General features: G+C 44.2%; 1 protein-coding gene across 1 annotated transcript in view; it reads left to right on the forward strand.

The window, feature by feature from the left end:
- Cfap54 (cilia and flagella associated protein 54) overlaps nucleotides 1-25,733 on the forward strand; it is a 303,089-nt gene that overhangs the window by 147,365 nt on the left and 129,991 nt on the right. The window contains exons 40-47 of the mRNA XM_037211918.1: nucleotides 2,973-3,125; nucleotides 5,373-5,567; nucleotides 7,373-7,460; nucleotides 7,768-7,980; nucleotides 10,879-10,945; nucleotides 13,679-13,861; nucleotides 18,085-18,171; nucleotides 22,899-23,021. Coding sequence (XP_037067813.1) covers nucleotides 2,973-3,125; nucleotides 5,373-5,567; nucleotides 7,373-7,460; nucleotides 7,768-7,980; nucleotides 10,879-10,945; nucleotides 13,679-13,861; nucleotides 18,085-18,171; nucleotides 22,899-23,021 — 1,109 coding nt within the window. The remainder of the gene's footprint in view (nucleotides 1-2,972; nucleotides 3,126-5,372; nucleotides 5,568-7,372; nucleotides 7,461-7,767; nucleotides 7,981-10,878; nucleotides 10,946-13,678; nucleotides 13,862-18,084; nucleotides 18,172-22,898; nucleotides 23,022-25,733) is intronic.

Genomic DNA, 25,733 nt, shown 5'->3' on the forward strand with positions numbered 1-25,733 from the left:
GAGGGAGCGGAAGAAGGGTTTGTGGCAAGGAGCGACACAAGAGAATTTACATTTAAAAAGGAATCTTCCAGAAACTATTGTGTTGTGGGATATTTGTTTACACTGTGTGGAGATGTGCCATTGTGATTGGTTTAATAAAAAGCTGAACTGTCAATCACTAGGCAGGAGAGAATAGGCAGGACTTCCAGGTAGAAAGAGAGAACTCTGGGAAGAAGAGAGGAAAGAGACGCCAGCAAGATGTGGAGCAAGTCAGACTTATGGTACGGAGGAGAGGTAACCAAGCCACATGGCAAAATGTAGATTAATAAAAGCGGGCTAATTAAGTTACAAGAGCTATCTGGGAAATAGCCTAAGCTAAAGGCCAAGTTTTCATAGTTAATATTAAGTCTCCGTGTTACTATTGGGGAACTGGTGGTCCCACAAAGGAAGGTCTACTACATTTGAGAAAGCTTGCTGCAGTGTTGGAGCATATAGTAGGCATGGCTGGGGTAGAAGGGGAAGCCAATTCCCTTTAAAACAATAGGACAATTGTTTTAATTCCAAAGGAGGTAGCAGGGCCCCGACATAGTGGAAGTGGAGAGGAGTCCTTGAGAGATGGTGGACTTTATGTATTTTCTGAAGGACGATTCTCTATGACTTGCTATGGATTTGATTTGGAACCTGAAAGGAGAAGAGTTAAAGACAAGTCTACCTCTTGGTTGAACATCTATAAAGATGGAGTCATTCTCTACTGAGACGGGAAAGATTGGAAGGAGTAGACAAGCATGTGCCTGCATGCATGCACGAATGTGTGTGTGTGTGTGTGTGTGTGTGTGTGTGTGTGTGTGTGTTAGGAAGTCATCTGGGATCATGTCAGCTGGGGACATGTTAGGATTGAGTATGTGTAGCTTTAGATAGATGAGTGAGAGTTTTGGGGGGTGGTTGGGACCAGAGATAAAATCTTGGGAGCCAACAGAATATTGATATTTAAACACAAGACCAGGGATGATCTTTATGGGGTAAGTGTAAATTAAGAAGGAAAGAAAGGCATCTAAGGACCAAGGCCTGAGGTGCCAAGGTCAAGAGGTTGGGTTGAGAGAACCAGAATGAGTGATCAATTAGGTGGGGAGGGACTTTTTGTTCCAGAGAGGAGAGACATCTGATTTAAGAAGGAATAGGAAACAGTGAGTGCAGACCACATTTGGGAGGATTTTGGTATAAAGTAGAATGGAGAAATAGGATGAGAGCCTGAGGGGAAAATGAGTCAAGAGAGAGATCTTTTTCTTTTTTAAAGATGGGAGAAATAACAGCAGAATACACTGCTGGGAATGATTGTATGGAGGAGAAAATGGATACTTTGAAGGAGGGGGCTAGAGCGAAGGTCTCAGTGAGCAGGTGGGCACTGGTATAGGGACTGGATGGATATTTTCCAAATCTCCCTGGCTTGCTTTGATTCTTTATTTTCCTCGGAGTGGGCAGTAAGGAACCTGCTTTGAAAGGATGGAGACACAGGTGCCTCCCTTGATGATTCTTTTACCATGGAGGCCCCCGACCATTTCCCGTTACCTCCAGCAGCTCCCTGGTGGCCACTGCACAAACCTCAGTCAAGTGAAGTCACACGGTGTTTATGTTGTAGGAGAGACAGTCTCCTAGCCACTGCCTCTCTCTGGGCCACTCCTACGTGAACACAGCTGGTACCTAACCTTCTAAGATACCCGTCCATGGGTGCAAGTCCTGCTGGAAGCATGTCCCTGCTTCTCCACTGGAGAAAATAAAGGCATCTCCTTTAAGGAAAGCTTCAGGGCTGGAGTGGACCCTTTTGTTCAACAGGAGAGCCAAGTCTGCTCACAGTGTCCGGAATTCCATGCCATCCCTCCTGCCTGTGTGTCCCAATGCTGGCACAAGATGTCTCTGTGTTCTCAGGAACACCCCCACCCCGAATTCCTGGTTATGAAGCTGATCTGGCAGGCCCCTCCATGCCTTTTTCCCCTCATCTGTAAGATAAGGGTAATAATGGTCTCTACCCCTCATGGCTGGTTTAGGAGTCCATCAGTCACGGTAACTTATTAGACTTATTAGGGCTGGAGAGATATCAGTGTACCCCTTTCTGCCCCTCTTTATTTCTGTCTTCTTTATTCCGCTCATTTTGTCATTTAATCAGATTCTCTCGGCAAATGTGACTTTAATCCTCTTGTGCTGGAAAGCCTTATCTCATCAGCTAGAAGGGACACTTCTTATGGACGAGGCCACACCCTTTAACCTCTTAGTGTTCTATTAACTAGGAAGTGGCTACATTATCAAGACCTCAAATTCTTACTGGGACATTCTACTTGTTCAGCTTATTGAAGAAGTAAATCTTTTAGCTGTCCAGTGCGGAATCCTGCAAGTCCACTCTCCTACAGGCCTTATCTGGTCTGTGTGCAGCTCACCTCCAGCCCAGTCCAATTCCTGGACCACCCTCACTGCCCAGAGGCCTAGCAGCAACTCTCCCGTGGGCTCCCCTTCCTGGCAGGGGTGCGCCAGAGCACCTGATCCAGCCCCACGCATGGCCTCAGCCACTTGTCCTCTCTCAGGACCCGCCTTTCTCTTCCCTTCTGAGATCAGCTGCCAGTCTCCAAGATTTTTTTTTTGTTTTGTTGCCTCCTTTCGTCTGTTTCCCAAAGCACCTGGACTTTGAAGAGGCTGTTGAAAAGGAGTAGGTTATTACATTTTTTTTTTAATGAAAAAGTAGGAGGCTTCATAAGGAAAATTGGCAAGATCTAAAGTTATTTGCATTTCTTAAGGATAAAAAAATTTAAAACTTTTCTTTAAAAAAAAGAACTTTGAAATATGCTAAAAGACAAAATTCATCTATGCATCAAATGCCTGCTACAGACCGGGGCCCTTGAATTCAGCAGCTTTGGGTCCAGGCCAAGAAGGTCTCTGAACTAGACCTGCCTTGTGACTTGTGGGATTGTGTCGTAACTCATCCCAAATGTTTTCCTCTGTTTCAGAACATAATCAGGCCAAACAGCTTGTCTGTGTGCCTGTGGACGTGGCAGACACTTTGAGATGCTTTCGAGAGAGCCTGGAAAAGTCCAAGTATCATAACAGATCAGTCCGGCACAGCAGAAAGCTGCTTTCATTACTCATTGCACAGACACAAGGTAAAGGTGTATTCTGTCCCTCGATCTGGACTTACACGGGGAACCATCCTGCAGAATGTCCTGGCCACACAATCTTCTCATGGCAACATGCTTCTCCCCTGGCAGCCTTTCCCATCTTGTCTAGCAGATTTTATCATCTCCCTCTCTTACACTTTACTCCAACCAAGACACCCGACCTGCCTTTAAACTCTCTGCTCAGCTAGCCAGCTTCCTGGAATACGGGAGGCATAAAGCAAAATGGTGTCTATTAAAGTTTTGGTTCTGTGCCTCGGAGTTCTTGGGGCTTTCCTGGCAGGTGTAGAGCTCTGATAACCGTCCTTTGAGAGACGGCTGACTCATCCCAAGTTAAGCAGAACCTTTTACCAGGTGCCGCTTATCAGTCTCAAAGAAAGAGATGGACTTAAAAATAAGCATCCTTAAAATTTCCTTTACAGGGACTGGGAGAGGGAGGAAGAAAGAGCGACAGGGTGTATGTGGCATGAAGGCAGAAGGGAGTCTTTGGAGGGGAGGAAGGGGGCCAGCTAAAGGAACAAGGGAGGACCTTAGGAGGGGTGAGGAAAGACGAGGTATGGATGCTGGGGATAATTCAGAGGGTAAAGTGCTTGTCATACAAGTATCGAGACCTGGGCTTCTTTATCTCTTGAGTCCTTGTAAAGCAAATCCCGCTCAACATCACAGTTGAGTCAGTGGTTCCCTGGTGCTTGCTCACGGGCCAGCCAGCCTAGCTTCATTGATGAGCTCTGGGGAGTACACTAAATTAATTCTCCCTATCGTCTAGATACGTTACTGGTGCATGAAGACATGAGTTACAAAATCAAGGGAAACTCCTCAGGACGGTTCTCCCAGCTCACCCCGAGGCTCCCCCGATACCGGAACATTCTCAGTAGTTCATTCCTAGTCCTCAGGTTGTGGACTGCAGCCCCCCTGGATCACAGCTTCTCCCTTGGCTCCCCCACATTGCTTCCCTGGCCCATTTTTTCCCTGTGTTCTCTGATCTTCTAACAAGATAGATTTTTCTCCATTCCTTTCTTCCTGTCTCAGGTCAGAGCTACAAACATGTTGCTTCTCTCCAAGAGCTTTCTGTCCCAGAGGTGAACTAAAATCTTAACTATGGGGAACTGTTTTTCAGAAGGCATACTCAAGTCCTCCGACTCCCCCAGCTTGCAAAAGAGGCAGAGTAGTAGCTCAGCTTTAGTCTGTCTGCCTGTCCATTTGTAGTGCCTTAGCCTGGCTGCCTATCCTTCTGTAGTGTCTTAGTCTGTCTGCCTGTCCTTCTGTAGTGTCTTAGTCTGTCTGCCTGTCCTTCTGAGGTATCTTAGCCTGTTTGCCTGTCCTTCTGTAGTGTCTTAGTCTGTCTGCCTGTCCTTCTGTAGTGTCTTAGTCTGTCTGCCTGTCCTTCTGTAGTGTCTTAGTCTGTCTGTCTGTCCTTCTGTAGTGCCTTAGTCTGTCTACCTGTCCTTCTGTAGTGCCTTAGTCTGTCTACCTGTCCTTCTGTAGTGTCTTAGTCTGTCTGCCTGTCCTTCTGTAGTGTCTTAGTCTGTCTGCCTGTCCTTCTGTAGTGTCTTAGCCTGTCTGTCTGTCCATTTGTAGTGCCTTAGTCTGTCTGTCTGTCCTTCTGTAGTGCCTTAGTCTGTCTACCTGTCCTTCTGTAGTGCCTTAGTCTGTCTGCCTGTCCTTCTGTAGTGTCTTAGTCTATCTGCCTGTCCTTCTGTAGTGCCTTAGTCTGTCTGCCTGTCCTTCTGTAGTGTCTTAGTCTGTCTGCCTGTCCTTCTGTAGTGCCTTAGTCTGTCTGCCTGTCCTTCTGAGGTGTCTTAGTCTGTCTGCCTGTCCTTCTGTAGTGTCTTAGTCTGTCTGCCTGTCCTTCTGTAGTGCCTTAGTCTGTCTGCCTGTCCTTCTGAGGTGTCTTAGCCTGTCTGCCTGTCCTTCTGTAGTGTCTTAGCCTGTCTGCCTGTCCTTCTGTAGTATCTTAGCCTGGCTGCCTGTCCTTCTGTAGTGTCTTAGTCTGGACGGTCGCCCCTCGGTAGTGCTTTTCCTGAAACATGAAGTACAGAGCCCATCCACTTGAACTGCTGCAGACTCCAGTATAAATCCTGGACCCCAGGGCTAAGAAGACTGCATCCCCCGACTGTGGAAAAGCCAACGTCTATACCAAAGCCTGTCCTCTCCTCTCCCTTGGCGTTCCTTTACCTTTTTGTCTCTTCCCTCTTTCTCTACTTGACGTTTCCCATGTTCTACCCACACTTTCAGGAGACAAAGGAGGGGCGAACAACCCGCAGTTCTCCTCAGGAAAGGTGGAATTCTGCCTGGGAACAGAAGAGATGCACATGCCGATACCCCCTGACCTTTCCCAGGAAAACTTCCGAGTTTTCAGCTCCGTGGAGAAAAGCAAACTTCCCTATTCCCAGCTGGGGCTGGTGATTTCTTCCCATTACCAGACCATCGGTAAGGCGTTGAAACCCATTACCAAACTGTCAGTGTGGCCCTCGGTCTTAGCCTGAGATCGCCTCTGGTCCTGAAAGCGGGACTTTCACCTTCGAAAGTAGGACGGGGGCTGTAGAGACGAGATGCTCTGCCAGTAAAAGTGCTGGGTGCACAAGAGTGGAGACTTTAGTTCAGTCCTCAGGACCCACGTCAAGGCGGAGGAGAGAACCAACTCCACACAGTTGTCCTCTTGTCCTTCACACGTGTGCTGTGGGATGTGCCCACCTGCAACCCCCCCAACACTAATACATGAATTTAAAAAATTTAAGAACAATGAAAGAACTTGAATGTACGGTCCGTTCATCACAGTCTTTAAGGCTATGATAGAACATTCTAGAGATAGAAGATGCCTCTGGCCTCCTGCTGTTACTCGCCTGGCTGTGACCACTGTAAGACTGTAGGCCCCTCCTCTGCCCAGTTCTCTTGGTGGAACTGTGAGCCTCTCATGAGTATGGTGACATTGGCAAATACTTCTGCTCTGCCTTAAATAACCTCATTCTTCACATCTTTCTCTTAGATGTGGCTTTTCTAAAAACCCAATAGTGTGTTCTTCACCCACATTGTATGCCCAGGGACAAACCCCTTTGCAACAGACATCATATAACTCTCCCTTTACTTCCTAAAATAAAATCTGTAATTCATATGTTGTTTGGGATACGTGATTTCTGAATATTCAGTACAGAGCTGTAAAGATAAAATAAGGAGGAATGCAAGATTACTCTATAATTAGATTCTATGGTTTAATATATAAATGCGAAAGTACATCAGGCAGCTGCTAACCATCTCAAGTGAGGAATCGCCAGGATGATGGGTGTAGATTGACCCAGGTGTGCTGTATTGGTGAATCAAGTTCTGAACAAAACCAAACACTGCAATGGTGATATTTTTGGAAAATCCAGGCCAATTAGAAATACGACAAAAATATTCTTAAAAAAAAAAAAAAACACCCATAAAACAAAGTTAGATATTGGCCTTCATGAACAGGGATCTTACTCTTCTTGGTCGCTGTGGGGCAAGTTTCTGCAGAGCATCCTGCCTCTCTGCTGGTTACCTGCAGCGGTCCAGGTGATGCTGCCTGCCTCGTGGCAGCTCACAGGTCTCAGAAATGCCCTCCAGGAGAGAGGGCCGCCCCGCTTAGAAATCCCTGCCCTGTCGGTTTGTTTCTTCTGGTTAGACAAGCCTAATTACCTATGCATTTATTAGAAAGCCAAAAAGTGCATGATAAAAAATATTCCCCACCACCCTGCGTCTAGGTGAAAGGAAAAATCCGATGTGCTCTCTGCTGAAAACCAACTCTTGGGACCTTCCTGTCTGTGACAGTCTGATAGCCACCTCTCCAAGTGGCGTTCTGGGGCCTCTAGAACTTAGGCACTGCCTCCCTCTCGAGGGTCCCAGTGCACTCACTCTCTTTAGAAAGTCAAACTCCAGCCACCCCTCCTTCTCATAGCTGTAGCCTCCCCCCACTCCTCCCTCAGTCTCGTCAACCAGCTCTGCCTGCACGGCTTCACTGCGCTTCCTCCATGGAGCCTCTGTGTTTCTGGGGCATTAGACTCAATCTCCCGTTCTCCGGTGTTCAAACAGAACCTCGTTTGCTCTCTCTCTGGGTATATACAGCGTGTGACATTTGAAAACACTATTAACTTGAAGCTTTTCTCACTGCCATCTACACAGTTAAGAAATAATGCGGGTGAAAATATTCTTGCAAATATAAAGGAAATATTTCCCTTTGCGCTGACATTTGTTCTTGGACTTGATTAAAAATACAGATGTTCTCCAAGCCAGCAACCAAAGGAGCCTTAAAGTCCAGGTGTTGCATGCACTCGGAAATCTCTTCATCTTCGCCGAGAAGAAAAGGTAGTGCTTTCTTAGCAAAGTTAGCAAAGACACAAATTGTTTGTTTGGTTTCTTTTTTAATTAGGAGAAATATTTTCTTCCACAAATGCTAGTTCTACAATAATAGTGCATGGAATCGCTTTGTTTGTCACATGACCTGAGACAGATGCTAAAGGGGACAAAACCCTGTGGTTTTATCCTCTAATATTTCCAGTGGCCGCATCCTCGGCCTGCTTCCTTTCCCTCTTGGTGGGGAAGGGGGGCGGGCTGCTTTCATTACTGGCCTCAGAGGACACCCCACTCACTGCTCGATCTGTCTCCCTCTCAGGGCCGCTTTTAAGTGCTGGTGTCAAGCTCTTGATGACATATTCAGAAAGCCAGATGCGCTGCACACCTGGAAGGAATTCGGCGGCACCCCCCTCCGCAGTGCCACCAACAGCTGCTCCCCTCCTGATTTCAAAGACTACAGTGAAGAGTTTCTATCAAAGCTGGGCATTTGGGGGTGTTTGCAAGGGGCAGTGATCGCAGCAAAGATAGCGCAGTGAGTATGGGCATGGGATGGGTCCTGTGCCGGCCACGCCCACCTCCGCCTCCTCGGTGGTCACGCCCACCTACAGGGCAATGCAATTCCGTGCCGTGATATTTTCACTTACGCCTGTCCTCTCCTCCCGTGGCATTTCTGCCCCCGGAAGATGAGTCCCACCTGAGCACAGACCTTTTCTGTCTTTATTCATGCATCATCCCGAGTGTCTGGCGTGGAGTTGGCTTTCAGTAGTACGTACATAATGAATGGGTGCAGGGAGTCATTGGTGTGGGGCAGGAGGATAGCTAACATGCAGGCTGGCTACTCAGGCCAGGTTTGAGAGCGTCCCAGGAACCCCGCGTCCTCAGGGGGTTATCTGTCCTCTGAGATTCAGCATCCTCGTGTAAAGACTGTTTGGGGAGACTCACACAACCCACCGGACTAGCGAGCTTGATTTGCCACAACAGTAGCGTGGACGGGTGGCCTCAAGCTACAGACATTTGTCATAGAGTTAGAGGCTGGATGCCTGGGATTGACATGTTGGCTGATGCCCTTCTGAGACCTCCCTTATGGCTTGTAGGTGGTCACATTTCTCTGCGTCTTCACACGGTGTTCTCTCTGACTCTGCCTGTATTTAAATCTTCTCTCCTTCGGAGGACACAAATCATGTTGGACTACAGTCCATCCCTGACCCATGCCATCATTGTCATTGAGTGTCCCTTTAAAGACCCGGTCTCCAGGGTACTCACGTTCCGAGGTTACTGGAAGTTATACCACAGCACACCTCCCAGTCTATCACACAGTAGCATTTGTTCCTTACTGTGGCCATAACAAGTTGCTACAGTTTTTGTTTTTGTTTTTGTTTTTAAAGCAAAACAAATTTTTGTTGCTTTGTGGTGCTAAGGATTAACCCAGAGCTCCTCACATGCTAGGCAAGCACTGACCACTAAGCGACAGCCCCAACCTCTGCACACATTTATCGTCTTACAGTTAGGAAGTTCAAACGTCGGGAAGTCAAGGTGTTGTGGGGTTATACCTCCTCTGCAAACAGTAGTGCAGAGTCTCTTCCCTGGACCTTTGCTGCTTTAGGATCCGCTTCTGCTCCGTGGCTCACAGACCCTCCTGAAGTTTTAACATCGGCTGTCTACTAATACCTGGCTCTCTTCCCACCATTTATGTCTCTCCACCCCCCCCCCCCACTCTGGCTAGAGCTCTCTCTGACCTTTACTTCCATCCTCGCATTTCTGCTCCTCCGGCCTTCTGGTCCTTCTCTTACAAGTACCATGTGGCTCCACTGGACCAGTGACGACAAAGGCGGATATTTACCCCATCTCAAGGTCTTTAATCTAATTGCATCTGCATAGTCTCTTGCCATAAAAGGTAATGTTTTCCCAGGTTCTTGGGATTAGGGTCCAAGTGTCTTTTGGGCCGCGATTCAGCCTGCCACACATAAATGTCTATCACAATGCTTTGTGTACAGTTAACATCTCACACAATAACTGTAGGAAATTCCAAAAGTCTGGAGTAGGAGAGGTACCATTTCTCCAGTCACTTCTTTAGTTCACCTGTAGGGCATGCTAAAGAAAACTCCACACTGTATTTTGAATTACATGGCATATTAAATAACAAAACTTCTTTTAGCTTTCACAAAATTGGCACTTTTGGAAGCAGAGGAAGTAATGTAGTTCTGTAAAAGTATTAAACATGAAAGAACATCTGTCAGTTTTGACTTTGTGCCCTTGGGAAGGAACTTATCCTTGGACTAAGGTCAAACAGATGCATACACACACATTCAAACACACATACTCGTGAACATACTCATATCTACACCTACAGCAGACTTAGGACTTGGTAAAGCATGGAGTGAGACCTAGAAAAGAGAGAGAGGAAGACTGGCACACGGGAAGAGACAATCATTGCTGAGGGCACCTCAGCTTGGAGCCTCTGAAATTATTACCTAGTGATTTCAAGCAAGAAAGTCATTTCCTGTTCCTAGCTGTAAGCTGTAAGTCTCCCAGAGGAGACTGAGGCCACAGGGACTATCTAATCTCATATTCTCAGAGCAGAGGACACTGTTGAGTGCACAGTCCCACCTCTGGCACCCACACAGATGACCTCAGATGGACTGTATTGTCCCTACAGCCCAGCCAGCTGCCTGGTTTTATTCATCTAAGTAAGATTTAAGAGAAGGTAATTTGGTTTATAGCTGCAATGGCAGGTTGCAAGTGTCACATAAAGAAAACACAAACTCCTCCAAGGGACATAAGAGGAAATAGTCATAGTGGAGAGGCATGATTTTCATTTTGGCTGGAAAGACTTAATGTGGTGAATGGTAACACACCATAAGGTCCCAGCCTTTGAGGGCAATTACTCAACCACACTCACCTAAAACCTTCTTATTCCTCTTTTTTTTTTTTTTTTTTGGCCAAAAAATTTGACAATTCTAGGGATTTACATGGTGGAATTAATAAAATAAGCACTCATAATTTTACTTACATTTATCTTAGCAGTGGCAGAAAAAAACAAGTTGAAGTTGAGATGTTTAAATAGGATACATCTACACACTAAAACACTATAGTTCTTTAAAGTAACAGTGTTAAGTCCATGAATAGAAAAGTGGCTTATGTAATACGTATTGAGTCTATAGTGTCTATGGTATAATTTTAATCTTAGTATGAACATGTTTTTGTTTCTGTGTGTGTGATGATAAGAGAAAAAGTCTAGAAGAAAATCAACTGAAACGTTCCCAGTGGTAGGATCTAGGGTAATTTTTCATCTTCTTCTTTACTTTTCCTTAAGCTTTCTTGCATGTTTTTGTCCCCTAATGTTTCCTGGGTTCTAGACACACTTTCAAATACATGCATATCCAAACTGTGGGATGTTGTCTACTAATTGGTTTTTCTTATCATTATTTAGGTTTATTAAGACCGCAAATGTTAAGAAGAGAATCAACGCTTGCATCCTGTCTGCACTGCTTTTCCAGGTAACGGCTTATGTATGTTTCCTGGAAGTGAGAAAGTCATTCATGTGATCATAAACAGATGCGGTTTATCCAGAGCATAAAAACCACAGGTAGAAGAATAGCGTGAGCTCTACTGAGACCCGCAAGCTGATCTTTGCTGCATTGGCGGCAAGGGACTGGCACCTTCCTTCCCTGCTAACAGGGAACCGTCACATTTCTGTCTCCTTTTTCCTCTAATGGACACAGTTTTATACACAGGGAAACTGAGTTTCCTGTGTTTAGTAGGATACCTTTTGGTTGCCAGTATTAGCGCCAGTCTGCCTGACTCACATGGTTGCCGGGGCTTCCCTCATCTCTGTTAAATAAGGTTGTGCTCGGCTGCATGGGAGAGTACCGAAAAGTACAGGCCAGTGATAAAGCGAGCTAGGGCCACAGGAGTGTTTGTGTTCCTCAGGATGTCTCACTAAAGAAGAAAGATGCTTTCACCTGGAACATGAGACATCAGAGGGTTGGGCTATAACCAGGGCCTTTGCAGTCTGCCAGAGGTCCTCTTGGTGTGGATGGACAGAGAGATGCCCTTGCTGTGTGCGTCACAGTCAGCGGAAGGCTTCTAGAATCTGGATAGATAGCTTCTTTGGGAAAGGCTTCTTCAAATTGGAGGCCAGACTTTACACTTTCCTCACAGTCCAGTATGTGTGCTTGAAAGGGAAGCGAGAGGCATGAAGAGCGGTGGGATTGACGGCCTGGCTCTGACCCCCATGCCGCAGCCTTAGCTGCCTGTTTGGTTCCTTGCTTAGACATTTATGCTCTAGAAAGTGTACAATTAAAAATGGTTAACTTTTTGTTTAGTGTGATATTAAATATTACTATATTAGTAATGCCTCACCTCAAATAAACATGAGCCTCTGAGCTTTATTTTAGAAACTGGTTAATTTTTTAATTAGTTTAAAATTTTTATCATTTTCCTCACCTCTCTTTCTTAGCGCCAGTCTCTCCCAAATGACACCCTCCTGCCCCCCTCTTAAATTCATGGCTTCTTCTTATTTCATGGTTATTGTTACACATATATGCCCAAACATATGACTATAGCCTACTAAATCCCTTTAGTGTTATTTGTATGTATGTGGTTTCAAGACTGACCACTCGGTTTTGGGTAACAAATCAGATTTATCATAACAAATTGGACTCATCCTTGGGGAAGACAGTTTCTCCCAGTCTCAGCATTTCTTAGCTGCCTGTAGTTCTTTGTGTATAGGTGGGATCCTGGGAGATTTCCTCCATCCATGTTAGCGTGTCTGTTATTGCTGTTCTCACTCTGGTCCTGCTGGGCAGCCTGTCCAGGTATCTCGGGTGTTGCTTCCCTGTCATTTCCAGGGATGCAATCTCCCAGCGGTACTCCTGGTGCTCTGGCTCTCACAATCTTTCTGTCCCAGTCTTCCTCAATGTTCCTGAGCCTTCTGAGCAGGGGTTGTGTTGTAGATGTAGCCATTGGCACCCTATGATCAGGTGTTATCTGCATTTTGACAAGTTGTGATCTCTGTCAGTCTGAGAGCTACACTCCTCTATGGGTGTGAGGATAAAGATAATGCTTAGGAATGATGCTGACGTAGTAACGTGATAGTAGTAGGTTCTCCTCTAAGAGAATGACCTCACCAGCTCTGAGTATTTGACTAGGTTTCCAGCACCAGGCATAACTTTGATTTTCCTCTTCTTGAGCAGGCCTTAAGTACAATTAAGGGAACTGTTGGTTACAGCCAAGATAGAAATGCCACTATTCTACCCTTGAGTGTATTGTGCCATGCTGGTCATTATTGTACTTTGTGTCATAGCCATGTGGGAATGTTGGTTGCTTACCTCCCTTGGAAGCCTTCATGGCATGTTCCAGTACTATAACAGCTAGTCCTCAGGGAGGGGGAGAAGCCTGCTGATTTTAAAAGTGGTTTTACAAAGCAAAGGAAGAGACATTAAAATTTCTAACAGCTGTATTCATCTTTGAAAATTGGATGCCTTATAATGTTAATAAGTGATCCAATTGAAAAATCTTCCTGGATAATATGCATTAAAATAATTTTATAATGTTTTGTCTTCAACAAATGGTTACATATTAAAATAATCAAATAAATATGTCCAAATATAAAATTTGGTTTTATAAATAGGTCTTGCTTTCCTAACATGTTGCATACTGCTGGTCTCATGAGTTACATAAGAGACACTGGTTTAGAATCTCCTCTGCCTGGTTGAACTTCAAGTCTATCTTCCCAATCTATAACTTGACATACTCAAATATCATAGTGCCGTGAGTTAAATAGACATGACTTGGAGTCTTTTTATTCTATCATTAACTGTGTAAACTCATATAAGTTAATTGTTTAAGCCTCTTACTGGTACCACTTGTGAAATAACAATCCTTTGTTCTAAGAGTAGGTTAGTTGAGAATTAAGTGAGATAATATTTGTACAGAAATTACCAAAAGCAGCCAACACAGGCCTCACCAAATGATAATATAGTGATATTTTCTCTGAAAACAGTAAGTATACTATTATAATGGAATTTATAAGGCCCACCTGGAGTGAGAACAGCGTTTGGAATCCATAATGATGATAATATTAATAAGCACCGTTTATTGTGACGTGCAGTACACAGAGCACACACAAAACCCCTCAGGAAGTGGTGTAGGCACCTGTTTTCACTCGCTCATTTCATCGGTGCAGGTGAGACCGTGGCTCTTCATTTCACCACTTTTCATTTTCCCAGAGTCTGCTTCGTACTACACTCCCACATCCCAAAGCTGAACGTAGCTATGCTCAGTACGAAATCACTCAGCTCCTCCCAGGCATCGAACTCTTCACGGATAAATACAGGGCTGACATCTCCAGTGTTGTTGCAACTCTATACTACGTCATCCGTGAACTGCACTACGCTAAGTACAACCTCACAGTGAGTGGTTTGTAAAATCAACAACGCTTTTTGGTTTTTCGAGACAGGGTTTCTCTGTGTAGCTTTGCGCCTTTTCCTGGAACTCACAGAGATTCGCCTGGCTCTGCCTCCCGAGTGCTGGAATTAAAGGTGTGCGTCACCACCGCCCGGCCAACAATGCTTTTTTTAAATGTTGTTAGTATCATGAATTACCTTCCATGCAATAATGTTTATTATGACATCTTTATAATGTGTTTTGATCATATTCATCTCCCACATTAGTGCCTCTTATCTCCTACTCTCTGGGATCTTCTCTTCCTAATTGGTACCCCTTCTAGTTTTATGGGTTTTTTTTTTTTGTTGTTGTTGTTGTTGTTTTTTGATGACTCAATGAGTTCTATTAGGGTCGCTTACAGGAACAGTGGTGAGAGGTGATTTATAGGAGTGTGGGAACCTTAACAGTGTTTACATGGCCGAAGGAAATGTCCCTACCTTACCCTACCCCTAACCATCATTGATCCTTAGGGTCTTGTGAGACTCTCCTGTCCTAGCTACCCCTAGCTGCCTATAAATCCTCAGGGAGAAGCGAGGCCTCATGAGTCTCTTCCCATGCCATGCCATGCTGTTGCTGGGTTGAATTGTGTGCACGTTTATACAGGTAATCCTAGCTGCTGTGTGTTAAGAGTGCCTTGGCCACCTCATGCCCAGAAGATAACATTCCATAACCCTCCACCCTGTCCTATGACTCTTACATTCTTTCTGTCCTCTCCTCCATAAGGGTCTCTGAACTCTGGAGGAGACAGATGGCCTACGTCTTGAGCTGTCGTTTTTCCTCAAGACTTTGACCGGTGACAAGTCTCTGCAGTTACCTTTGCTCTCTGCAAAAAGAAGGTTGGCTTCTTTAACCTAAGCTGACAGCAGCGCTAAGGGATGAGGATAAATACAATTATTTAGAAGACAATTAGATGGGCACACCATGTCTGTTTAGCAAACCCAACAGCAGCTTCCCCGCTCAGGCCTCGACTCTACTGTCGCAGGCTTCTGACCAGGTTTTGAGTACCAAATGTGAATCCCTTCCCGTGTCTCAATTCAGAGTAGAAAGCTGTTGGTCACCCCTATAACAGGGCCGCCACTATTACACCACCGGACACATCTTTTATGGTAGGTCAGTTGTGTAGCATGAGGTCCATGGCTGAGTAAGACTGTTGACAGTTCTCTCCTAGCCTCTGGCCTGGCAGCTTCTGGTACTCTAAGGGACAGGCAGCAAGGAGGAAGCTTCATTTCATCTCCAGCTTGATTTCTCTGTTGCTAGGACCACCACATATGGTATCTTAATCAACAGGGTCTCACCATCTACTTCTGGTGGGCAACCAATGTAATGAAATCCGCTGTGTTGCTCTGGGGGCCGTGGGGAGCCCTCTGTAGACTCCTAGGTCGGTAGCCTTCCCCTGCTCTAGGATTGACATTTAGTCACCTATGGCGTCTGGAAGAGCTTTGTCTGCCCACATAGGCCACCTCCACTAAAAATCATTTATTATTACTTTTTAAATTAGTTTACCAAGTGTCATGTTTTTGTGTGGATTTTTCATACAATCTTAATTATATTTGATCCTTCTCCTCACCTCCCGAATCTCTCTCTTCTCCTTACCAGCTTTAAACTTTTTACCTGAATCTCCCACCTTCAGCTTTATATCATATATGTTCTACTTCCCCTGCTTTATTTTATTTTATTTTATTTTATTTTATTTTATTTTATTTTATTTTATTTTTATATTTTGTTTTTTCGAGACAGGGTTTCTCTGTGTAGCTTTGAGCCTTCCCTGGAACTCACTTTGTAGACCAGGCTGGCCTCAAACTCACAGAGATCCGCCAGCCTCTGTCTCCCGAGTGCACGCCTTTAATTCCCCTGCTTTTTTAAAGCCTCTTAATTCACTGTGATATATTTCCTGACTTACTGCTCACTTTCACGTTTGCTTTTGGTAGCAATTCTTTCTCCTTTTCTGCCTCTTCCAGATCTTCAACAACTGTCTTGTCTCCTCTTTTTCATATACACGTTTTCTATTCTCATGGTGTACTCGTTCTCCTCAATCCAGCTCTCTTTTTATATTAAAAATATTTATCGCCATGGATATAAGTTGTTAAATTATAAAACCATGCAGTAAAGTGAAGAGGGTGATGAGTGCGTCCAACACTGGGCAGATTTGGCAAGGAATTGTTTACTAAAAAAAGAAAAAACCTAATCGAATAATACTCTGCTTCCTGTCGCGCAGTTCACTTCTGGATTGGGACATGCTTCCATCCCATGGGGAAACCCTAGCTGCCTCCCCATATTCATATATAATAGATAGCACTGTGCTCGAAAAGAAATGAGACTTTTTTCCCTCTAAAGCTTCAGAAATTGAGATTTTTTTCCTGAATAATTGAGCAACTGCAGCAATAAAATTGTGTGTTTTTATTTCTCATTAAAGAAAAGAAACTAAATCTCAAAGGTAATTGCTCTTGGTGTTTAGTGCTGCATTAATTGTAGGAAGGGTTTTGTTTTATATTTGCAGTGCATAATTGTAGAAAAGTGTATCGCGTTCAAAGTCATTTAAAACCAATTCCAATCTTTTACAAATGTGATTGCTTCTAACTGACCCACCATTAGATATCTCCCCCAACCAGACAGAAGCAGTGAGCAGTTTCTGTTTTATGTTACATTAACCTCGAGAAGAAACCACTTGGCAAATGAGACGCCTGTAAAATACAAAAATTTGCTCTCAGACAATCCTATGACTCACCCAGGTCGGCTGGCTGAGGCCTGTAGTCCCAGCTACTTGGGAGGCTGAGACTGGAGGGTCACAAGTTCAAGGCCTGCCTTGGCTATTTGGCAAGTTAAACAGTAGCCGGCTTAGGAAGACACATCTCAAAGTAAACAATGGAAGTCAGAGACGTCAGGAGATAGAGTGCAGTGGCAGAGTTCTTGCCTAGCATGAACAAGGCCCTTGTTTCAGTCCTCAGTCTAAAGAAGGTAAAATAATGAGGAGATCTCACCACCCTTTGACATGCCAGGTGCAGTTGTAGGAATATGCTTCCCATCTGAGTTGAGATCGGGAGCTGTTTCAATATCCAGGCAAAACCACCGCCTGCTTTGATGGAGAGTGGCGCAGTCAAGGGAGATGCTGGAAGTCTACAGCCATTCACATGGGCACAAGACTTCGAAAATAACTGGATGTGGCTTTAACTCTAGGACAATAAAGATACAAGGAGGAGAGGGAGCTTGGGTTTAGTCAATGGAGTCTGTGCTCTCTAAAGGCTGGGAGTAGTCAGAACTTTGTTCTCTTTACCAGTGTCTCATGGGGTACATGAGGCATGTTACACTTTTTCCATGGGAAGATCCCAACAGAAGACATTGCAGGAGACACTGATATGAATGAACGAGAGGTAGTTAGGAGGCGTGAATATAAGTCCTTTGACTTAAGTTCTGCATTTTCTGATAGCATGTTTGCTAGGATTTTTCACATAGTCCTCACACACTTATGTTGTTAATATTTTTTAAAGAGGATAATTAGTTGTAATTGAACTCCTGTGTACTTAGAGATGTGATCCCTTGCTTTGGGGTCACAAATGACACAGTCTGGGAACTCTAAGTTTCTGATAGCATCTTTAAGGTCTAGTAAAATTAGGAAGCATATGCTAATATCGTGGATAATCTTGGTTGCCAACTCGATGGGATTGGGAATCACCATGTAAACAAACATCTAGGCATATCTGTGAGAGGCTTTCTAGATGAGGATAATTGCAATAGAGATACTTACCTTAAATATGGCCCCACGGACTGGGGCTTGAACTAAAACAACAACAACTACAAAAAACAAAACAAAACAAAAAACAACCCAAAAAATCACAGGCTGAACGTCCACATTTATCTCTCTGCCTCTCGACTGAGCTACAATGTGGACCCGCTGCCTCCTGCACCTGCCGCCATGCCTGCCTCACCAGGATGGCCTGTATCCCTCAGCTACAATGGACCTTTCCACCCTGCAGCTGCCTTTGCCACGTGTCTTATCGATATAATAAGAGAGGTACCTAACATAACCAGGCAGACCATTTCATTGCTACAAAGTGATTTATTCTGCTAATGTGGAAACGTGATACTTTGTGCAATACATCCTACAGTTAATGTTTGGCAAAACTTGATTACTAGTCTGTTAAGTTGATAAGTTATATCTTAAATCAGAGAATGTTTTTTTTCCTCCTGGTAGGTTCTGCCTCTCCTTGCATTGTACCAGTATTTTGTGACTATCATTTGCCAAGACATAGTCAGGAATCTAGAAGTAAGAATCCTCAAGGTATGTTACAGACTTTTAATACTTTTGACGTTCTTTATCTTCTAAGGATACTGTTTTGCATCAATTTGATTCTAATTTTTATAACTGAGCTGTTAATAACATGGTATCATACTGACATAAATAATGCAGTTTGGTCCTGGGAAGCTGACACCGCAGTGAGAAGCACATCCAGCTCCTCCAGAGAATCTGAGCTCAATTCCCCGCACCCACCTTGGGCAGCTCACAACCACCTCTACTTCCAGCCTCAGAGGGTCAACAATGTCCTCTTCTGGTCTCCATGGGCACAATATACACATATATACATATTTATAAATTAAAACATACATAAGGAATGGAGTTGACTCAGTGGTTAACAGCACTTTCTGATCTTTTACCTTATTATTATTTTATACCTTTGCAATTTCCATTCATAATGTAAATGTTCCCACTGCATTGTCCTCAAGGCATCACTGGAGATGCAGGTGGGACAAGAGATGGATGCCAGATCTTATAGGTAGAAGAGATTAGGTTCTAGAACAGCACTCCAGGATATCAGTCTAGCTCACCTCCACACAGCACTCTGGGACATTGCTCCAGCTCACCTCCACACAGCACTCCAGGACATCAGTCTAGCTCACCTCCACACAGCACTCCAGGATATTACTCCAGCTCACCTCCCCACAGCACTCCAGGACATTAGTCTAGCTCACCTCCACACAGCCCCTGAGACATCGTTCCAGCGTACCACTTTCTCCCTCATTTGGAAACTCTCTACTTTTCTTCCCCCAAATCCTTGCTGTTTTTCAGTGAGGAGAAATTGGACTTCTCTTTAACCCATATCTCCATCTAGACCTTTTGGGCTTTGGAGAATAGTCCATTGCTTTCTATTTCTAAATAAATCTTTAAGGACTTCATAAATATTCATGTGGACCCTGAAAATGTCTGGCTTTCCATCTGCATTACTGACTCACGGATTATCTTGCTTTTGAACTCTAACCCCACATTTTTAAAAACCTAACCCCTCCTCTCATCAAGTGTGCAGTATTCTTGCGGCTAGGATCTGTATCTTTTTCATCTTTTAATTCCCTCTATTATCTTGGGTAATAAGTTCACATATTTGATAGTCGTTAGTTGATTTTTAGATTGAACTTTAAATGTGTAGACAGACAATTGCCAAATGCCCACGGTCTATGTGTGTGTTCACTGCCACACATATTCTAGAGTTTGAGCCCTGGAACCCAGAGAATAGAGAAAATGGATTTCTACAAGTTGTCCCGACTCTCATACAGGTACAGAGGTAGTCCCCATTAAATAAATAATATTTTGAGAAGATTTACTGAATACCTCTTATTTAAAAGCACCGTGTTACATGTAACCCACTGTCTTTGATTATAAGGACATGAACACTGGGGGAGAGATGGGGTGCACTATAAGTTGGGAACATATGCACCCGTTACTTGATTACTTGCAAGTGAGTGTGGTGAGAATTGTTCCCAAAAGTTTGACCAAGAAACAAATGGCTTTGAGGTATGAGTATTTCACCAAATTCAGAGAATTTAGGCTTGAAAATAAGACAGCTAAGTGAGTGGGAAAGAGAACATTCTTGGAAAGACGTAGAGGTGAGAAAGTTTTGAGTTGTTTAAGGCACAGAAGTGGTTTTGTGCTATTGAAATGGAAGTTGTGAGCAGGAAGATTGTAGAAAATAACAGGAGAAATATCAGAGAGCTATGCTGGGTAGCTGTTTCCTCCAGGTTGCACATGACCATTGCTGTCTTGGATCAGAGCAGACGACCCTCAAGAACCAAGAACAGGCCTGTTAACATTCTCTGCCTGGAGGAATACAGAGGTTCTTGCCTCACAAGACCAGTCTCCTCCTGGAGATAACATTATAGATAAACAATCAGCTGTTTTGGGAATCTTTGGTAAAGTAATTTTTTCTGACTTGTCCATGCTTCAGATGGATACTTGAGTAACTGCCCATGGGATGCTAAGGCACTTTCTGCCTTCAAGTCTCCCATGAGCCTGTACATAACCTCAATAAACTCATAGTTCACCAAGGTAAACCAAGACAGAATTCTTTCTTTGGTCTTTGGTCATGATTTTGTCATAGAATAGCATTGAGGCCAGTGAAAAACCATGTTCTCTGGAGGTTTGGCTAGGAGGGATATTCATGACAGAATGGTGGTCAGGAGAATGATACCACTAGATCTAGTATCTGCCAACACTGCTGGGAGCTGTGTAAGATAGACCTGAAAACCTATTGGCACAGTAAGGTTGAAAACTGGGACTCGGGTCTTGACAGGTGCAAGGCAAAAAGATAGATCCCACAGAGGAAGAGGTGACAGTCTGTGTGAACAGGACTTGTGTGACCTTCCTGAAGTAACTGGGGTAAGTAATTGAAAGAGAAACATCAGAGGTGGGAAACACCAAGTAATGATGCTCTCTGACTAACCAGGATGTGATGGATAGATCTTGCGGTCAAGTTTCTAGAGTCCAGTAGAGTCTTCCAGGGAACATAGTAAGACCTCTTCATAACGTGCTGCTCTGTTTCACTGTAGACCTGCTAACCCCTTCAAAGATTTATTATCAACATCTCAAATATTTCCAGGAAGGGTACTGCTGCCTTAGAAGGCATATGAAGGTTTGGTAGATGACTAGTTCTCATTGTCCTTTGGCTTGTGTCCACAGTGCAGGTCACCGTAACTTCAATCGCTTAGATTGACAGGATGAAATGAAGTCAGAGGCAGCCTTGGCTGATGCTGTTTTGGTCCAGTGTGCTGACCAACAGACGTCTGCAGGAATATTTTCTTATAGAGGTCAATGAAAGCAATGGCTACCTGGGGTCCAGAAGAGTCTATTTATCTCCCTAAGTGCTTGCTTTGATATTAGATGGCAGCGGGGTGTTATGGCAGGGAAAGGGACCACCGTCTCTTGAGCAAAAACTGCTGTGCACAGCTCAACAGACAAGTGACTTTCTCTTTCCCATTAAAAACAACTTTCTGGCCTTTTATGTTTTATTTTCATGTTATTTTTACAACCTGTTTCCCCTTACTTCCTTTTTTTATTTCCTTAAAGTTTGTTTGTTTGTTTGTTTCCATTTTTGAAGTTTCTAAATCAAGAATGGAAAGGAGAACAGAAACTAGAGTGTATTGGCGTGCTGGAGATAAATTGATTTGTCTTTTTCTAGGTGGGGTTGTGTGTGTGTGTGTGTGTGTGTGTGTGTGTGTGTGTGTGCATCCAAGTTTTACTTTATTCTCTGTATCCATTCATTTGTATCCTTGCTGTCACAAGGTCCCAGAACATTTTCAAAGCATAAATCATGTAAGGACCTTTTCTGGTGCAAAGTCTCCATAACTTATTTCCCCTGCTGACATTGAATGTGGGGCCTTGCATATGGCATCAAGAACTTGTCCTCTGAGATACACCCTCAGTCCTTGTTTTTATGAGGCAGAGTCTCACTCTGTCTGATGAGGGCTGGCTTGCAACGCTCTGCCCTTCAAGCACTAGGATTTCAAGTGTTCACTGTCAACACCTTCACTCTGGTAACTTCTTTTTCACATAGCAAAAAGAGATCTCTACTGTGGTCTACAGGCTCTCTGTATTTGGCTCCCACCTGTACCCACTTCCTAACTCTCTCTACCGCCCCCCTCTATCTCCAGTCACACAGAGCCCATGGCCTTTGTGCTTAGGGTTCTCTTAGTATGTTTTCTCTCTCCATTCATGATTCCCGACTCTTCTCTTGAAGTGTACCTCTTCACTGAATTTTCTAAGACCCCACTATTGGAGCAGAATCTTGTCAACACCTCTAAGCCCCCCACCCACCTCTTTCAAGACAGGGTTTCTCTGTGTGTCTTTGGAGCCTGTCCTGGAACTCACTCTGTGGTCCAGGCTGGCCTCGAACTCACAGAGTATTGGGATTTGAGGTGTGTGTCACCACTACCAGGCTTTCTAAGCTTCTTCTTCCTGTGCAAGACCCACATGTGCCACTAGCATTTGGTTAACTATGAATCTCAGGGGGCTCTAACCTTCAAGTGGACATGCTGTCCAAGAGATGTTCAGTAAGCATATTGAATGCCGGCTTCCCTTCCTGTAATTTCTGGATTTAGACTAACTGAATTGTATTCAAAACAAGCCTTGTGGAATGTACAGCTATCAACCGGTTAAAATTGCTAATCATATGCCTTTAAAGTTGACACTGTTAATTATAGATAAGAAAATGAATAGCTGTCTCTGTGTTGACACACTGTGCTTTCTTCTGACTTTCCTCAGAGGGTTCAAGAACATCGGGAGTATTTTTACTTTGTTTTTACCCAGTTTCCCATGGGAACCATGGGAACAAAGAGATAAGTTCAATTAATTTTTAAAACTTCTCCATGGCTGTTATACTTCTGTGGCTGCCTCTGATGATGTAAGCAACAGCTGGCAAGAGCCTGTTGTTCTGAAAGCCCCCTGCTGCGGGTGGCGTTCTGGTCCACTGCACAGGTAAACAGGCATTTCCACAAGCACGTTAGGCAGTGTTAGTGTTCACTCACTCATCAGTGAAGACTGAGCTGTTACACACTACCACCATTGAGCAGACCTTTCGTGTGTTCCACACTACCACCATTGAGCAGACCTTTCGTGTGTTACACACTACCACCATTGAGCAGACCTTTCGTGTCTCAGAACCTGGTGACTTTTCTCTCCAACTTGTATTTTATAAGCAAAAGAAACTAACACAAAGTCTTTTTTTTTTCTTTCTTTTACAGATCGAAATCCTTATAGATTTAGCCTTTTTTTCTGAGGCCTTTTTTGAACTATCCCAGATTTTTTATGGAAAAAACATGCCATGCGCCATCCCTGCTGGCTACAAAGCTACAGTGAAAGTTAAGGTAACCTCTCAAACTGGTTGAAAGCTATAGATATGTATATAATTATAATTATATATATATATATATATAAAATCTCCGGAGGCTGCATTCCTAAAATCCAGGGAACATTCCCACAGAGGTGTGTTCCAAAGTCTCCAATGCTCAGCCCTGGCTGTTAAGTCTGGTTCAGCAAAATCAAGTTCCATTTGTCTGGAGTGGGAAGGTGCTGGGAGGGAGGGGGTGTGGTCTTGGAGCAGATTGTTACAGTGGCATCGTGGCTCGGGTATACCGTATGTTGCGTTTTATTACAGGCATCACAGGGGTCTCTTTAGGCGCATCTGCCAACGGAGCCCAGATCTGTAGATCTGACCCCATCACATTTGTTCAGTGTTGTTCATCACGGTGATCTCTCCATATATATTATTTGGATGTTTTGAATCTCCATCCCTCCTCCCTTTTCTTTCTCCTCCTTGTCCTCTTCTTCCTCTTGGATCTGGGGAAGAAGCCCAGGGCCTTGTGAATGCCAGCCAGGTGCTGCCCCTGGGCTAGCTCTCTCTCCCCGTTCAGCATTGTTGGGATTTCTCTTCGAGAACAGTCTTTATTTTGTGTGATTTTAGAAGATAGTTTTACCTGAGTTGCTTAATTTGTATTTGTAAACTGGCTAATTGAAGCATCCTTGAAAACGAGTACTGAGTTTACAGCGAGAAGATAAATTAAATTGGAGTGAGTTATTATATCCTTCTGTTTTGGTTTTCCTGGTGATCTGGGACTCACTGGGTGACCTTGCTTTAGGCAGATGCTGATTAGAATTTTGATTTCATTATAAGTAGCAATTTCATCACTTGAGCATATATATTTAAAACAGAAAACTAGCAATAAAGCAAGTTTGTTTTCTAAAGAGAGGGGGGGGAAAGCATGGAGTTGGACGGATAGGGAGGTGGGAACAATCTGGGAAGAGATGGGGGAGGGGAAACCACGTTCAGAATATATTATATGGAAAAATTTATTTATAGTTAGTTCGCACATTAAAAAAAATAAGCAATCTACTGAGGAGTTCAGTGGGGGAAGAACACTTGGTCTGCAATCATGAGGCCTAGAGTTCAAATCACCACACCAGCGTTAAAACCCTGGGCACGGCTGCATGTGCCTGTATCCCCAGCCTTGGACCCCAGGAGCTCATTACCAAGCCAGCCCAGCAGAAATCCTCTAACTTGGTAAGAGGCCCTGTCTCAAAGAAATATGTGATAGGGGAAGACACCTGACATCCTGCTCTAGTCTCCACATGCGCACATACAGACACATGCTCCTGCACGCATGTGCATGCAGCCCTTACACACACACATACACACACACACACACACACACACACACACACACACACACATAAATAGCAGGTCAGTCTCGGGGGGAATCTGGTTTGTGTGAGCACGAGACCAACAGACACATGTAGGAAGAAGTTGAATTCAAATTTAGAGGACCTGAAAGAATCAACAAAATGAACTTAAGTTTTGAAAATCACCCTTATGAGCTGGCATCATATCTATATCTATATGTATATATATTTCTACATCTACATCTATATCTATATTTAGTGGATGTGTGCATGTATGCCTGCCTAGCTGTCTATGAGTTGCCTACTTCTCTGTGATGAAACACCATGACCAAAATCAACTTGGGGAGGAAAGGGTTTATTTGGCTTTCTCTACCACATCCTAGTGAATCATTGAAGGGAGTCAGGACAGGAACACAAACAGGGCAGGAGCCTAGAGGCAGGAACTGATACAGAGGCCATGGAGGGATGTGGCTTTCTAGCTTGCTCCTCATGGCTTGCAGAGCCTTTCTTATAGAACCCAGGACCACCAGTTCAGGGATGGCATCACTCACAAAGGACTGGGCTCTCCCACATCAACCAGTAACTAAGAAAATACTGTACAGGTTTACCCAGAGCCCAACCTATAGAGGCATTTTCTCAATTGAGGATCCCTTCTCTCTAGCTTGTACCAAGTTGACATAGAACTACCCAGCACACTACCTATTAATAGAGAAGTATTCATCCATTTCCTCTGGTTTAAATGAATTTATCCTCTTGTCTGGATTAAGTTAGTACTACTTTCCTGCTTGTCTCCCAGTCAACAGTATTTTATTATAAACAGCTTGTCTTTTGTTATTAAAATTAGAGTTTAATAGATTCAGACTGTTTTCTTGAGTGCTTACTGAATGTAGGCATTGTTCTAGGCATGGAGAGGGAAACCTACACGGAGCTACTGCTTTCCTGGAGCCTGCTTTCCAGTGAGGGGGCCAGATCATAAACTCTGAGCACATGTCTCTGTGACAGGGGGCGATGTGCCGGGATCATATCCCAACAGAGATGAGGGGGAGAAGACTGGCCTGGACGGTGGGCTGCTGTTTTGTTATTCACGTGTTTTTGGAAGGCTTTTCCTCATTAGCAACTTGTGAAGGACATGAGCCAAGCAGAGATCTAGGTAGGGGGACTGATGTTCTAGGCACAAATCACTGTGGAACAAAGACCATGGGGAAGATGCTTGTGGGATATTACTGGGGAAGACCAGGTAAGCCCAGTGAGGCTGTAGGAGGGAGGAGGGATGGTGGGGAGGACTCAGGAGCCAGGGAATCTGACCATGACAATGATTATTGGGGAGACAGTAAGAGTGGAGGGGGGTGAGCCGTATTCCACTTCTACATAGGTTGCGAAGGAAGAGCTGGCAGTATTAG

This window comes from Peromyscus leucopus, chromosome 18, assembly GCF_004664715.2.
Source record: "Peromyscus leucopus breed LL Stock chromosome 18, UCI_PerLeu_2.1, whole genome shotgun sequence".
NCBI classification, from domain to species: Eukaryota; Metazoa; Chordata; class Mammalia; order Rodentia; family Cricetidae; genus Peromyscus; species Peromyscus leucopus.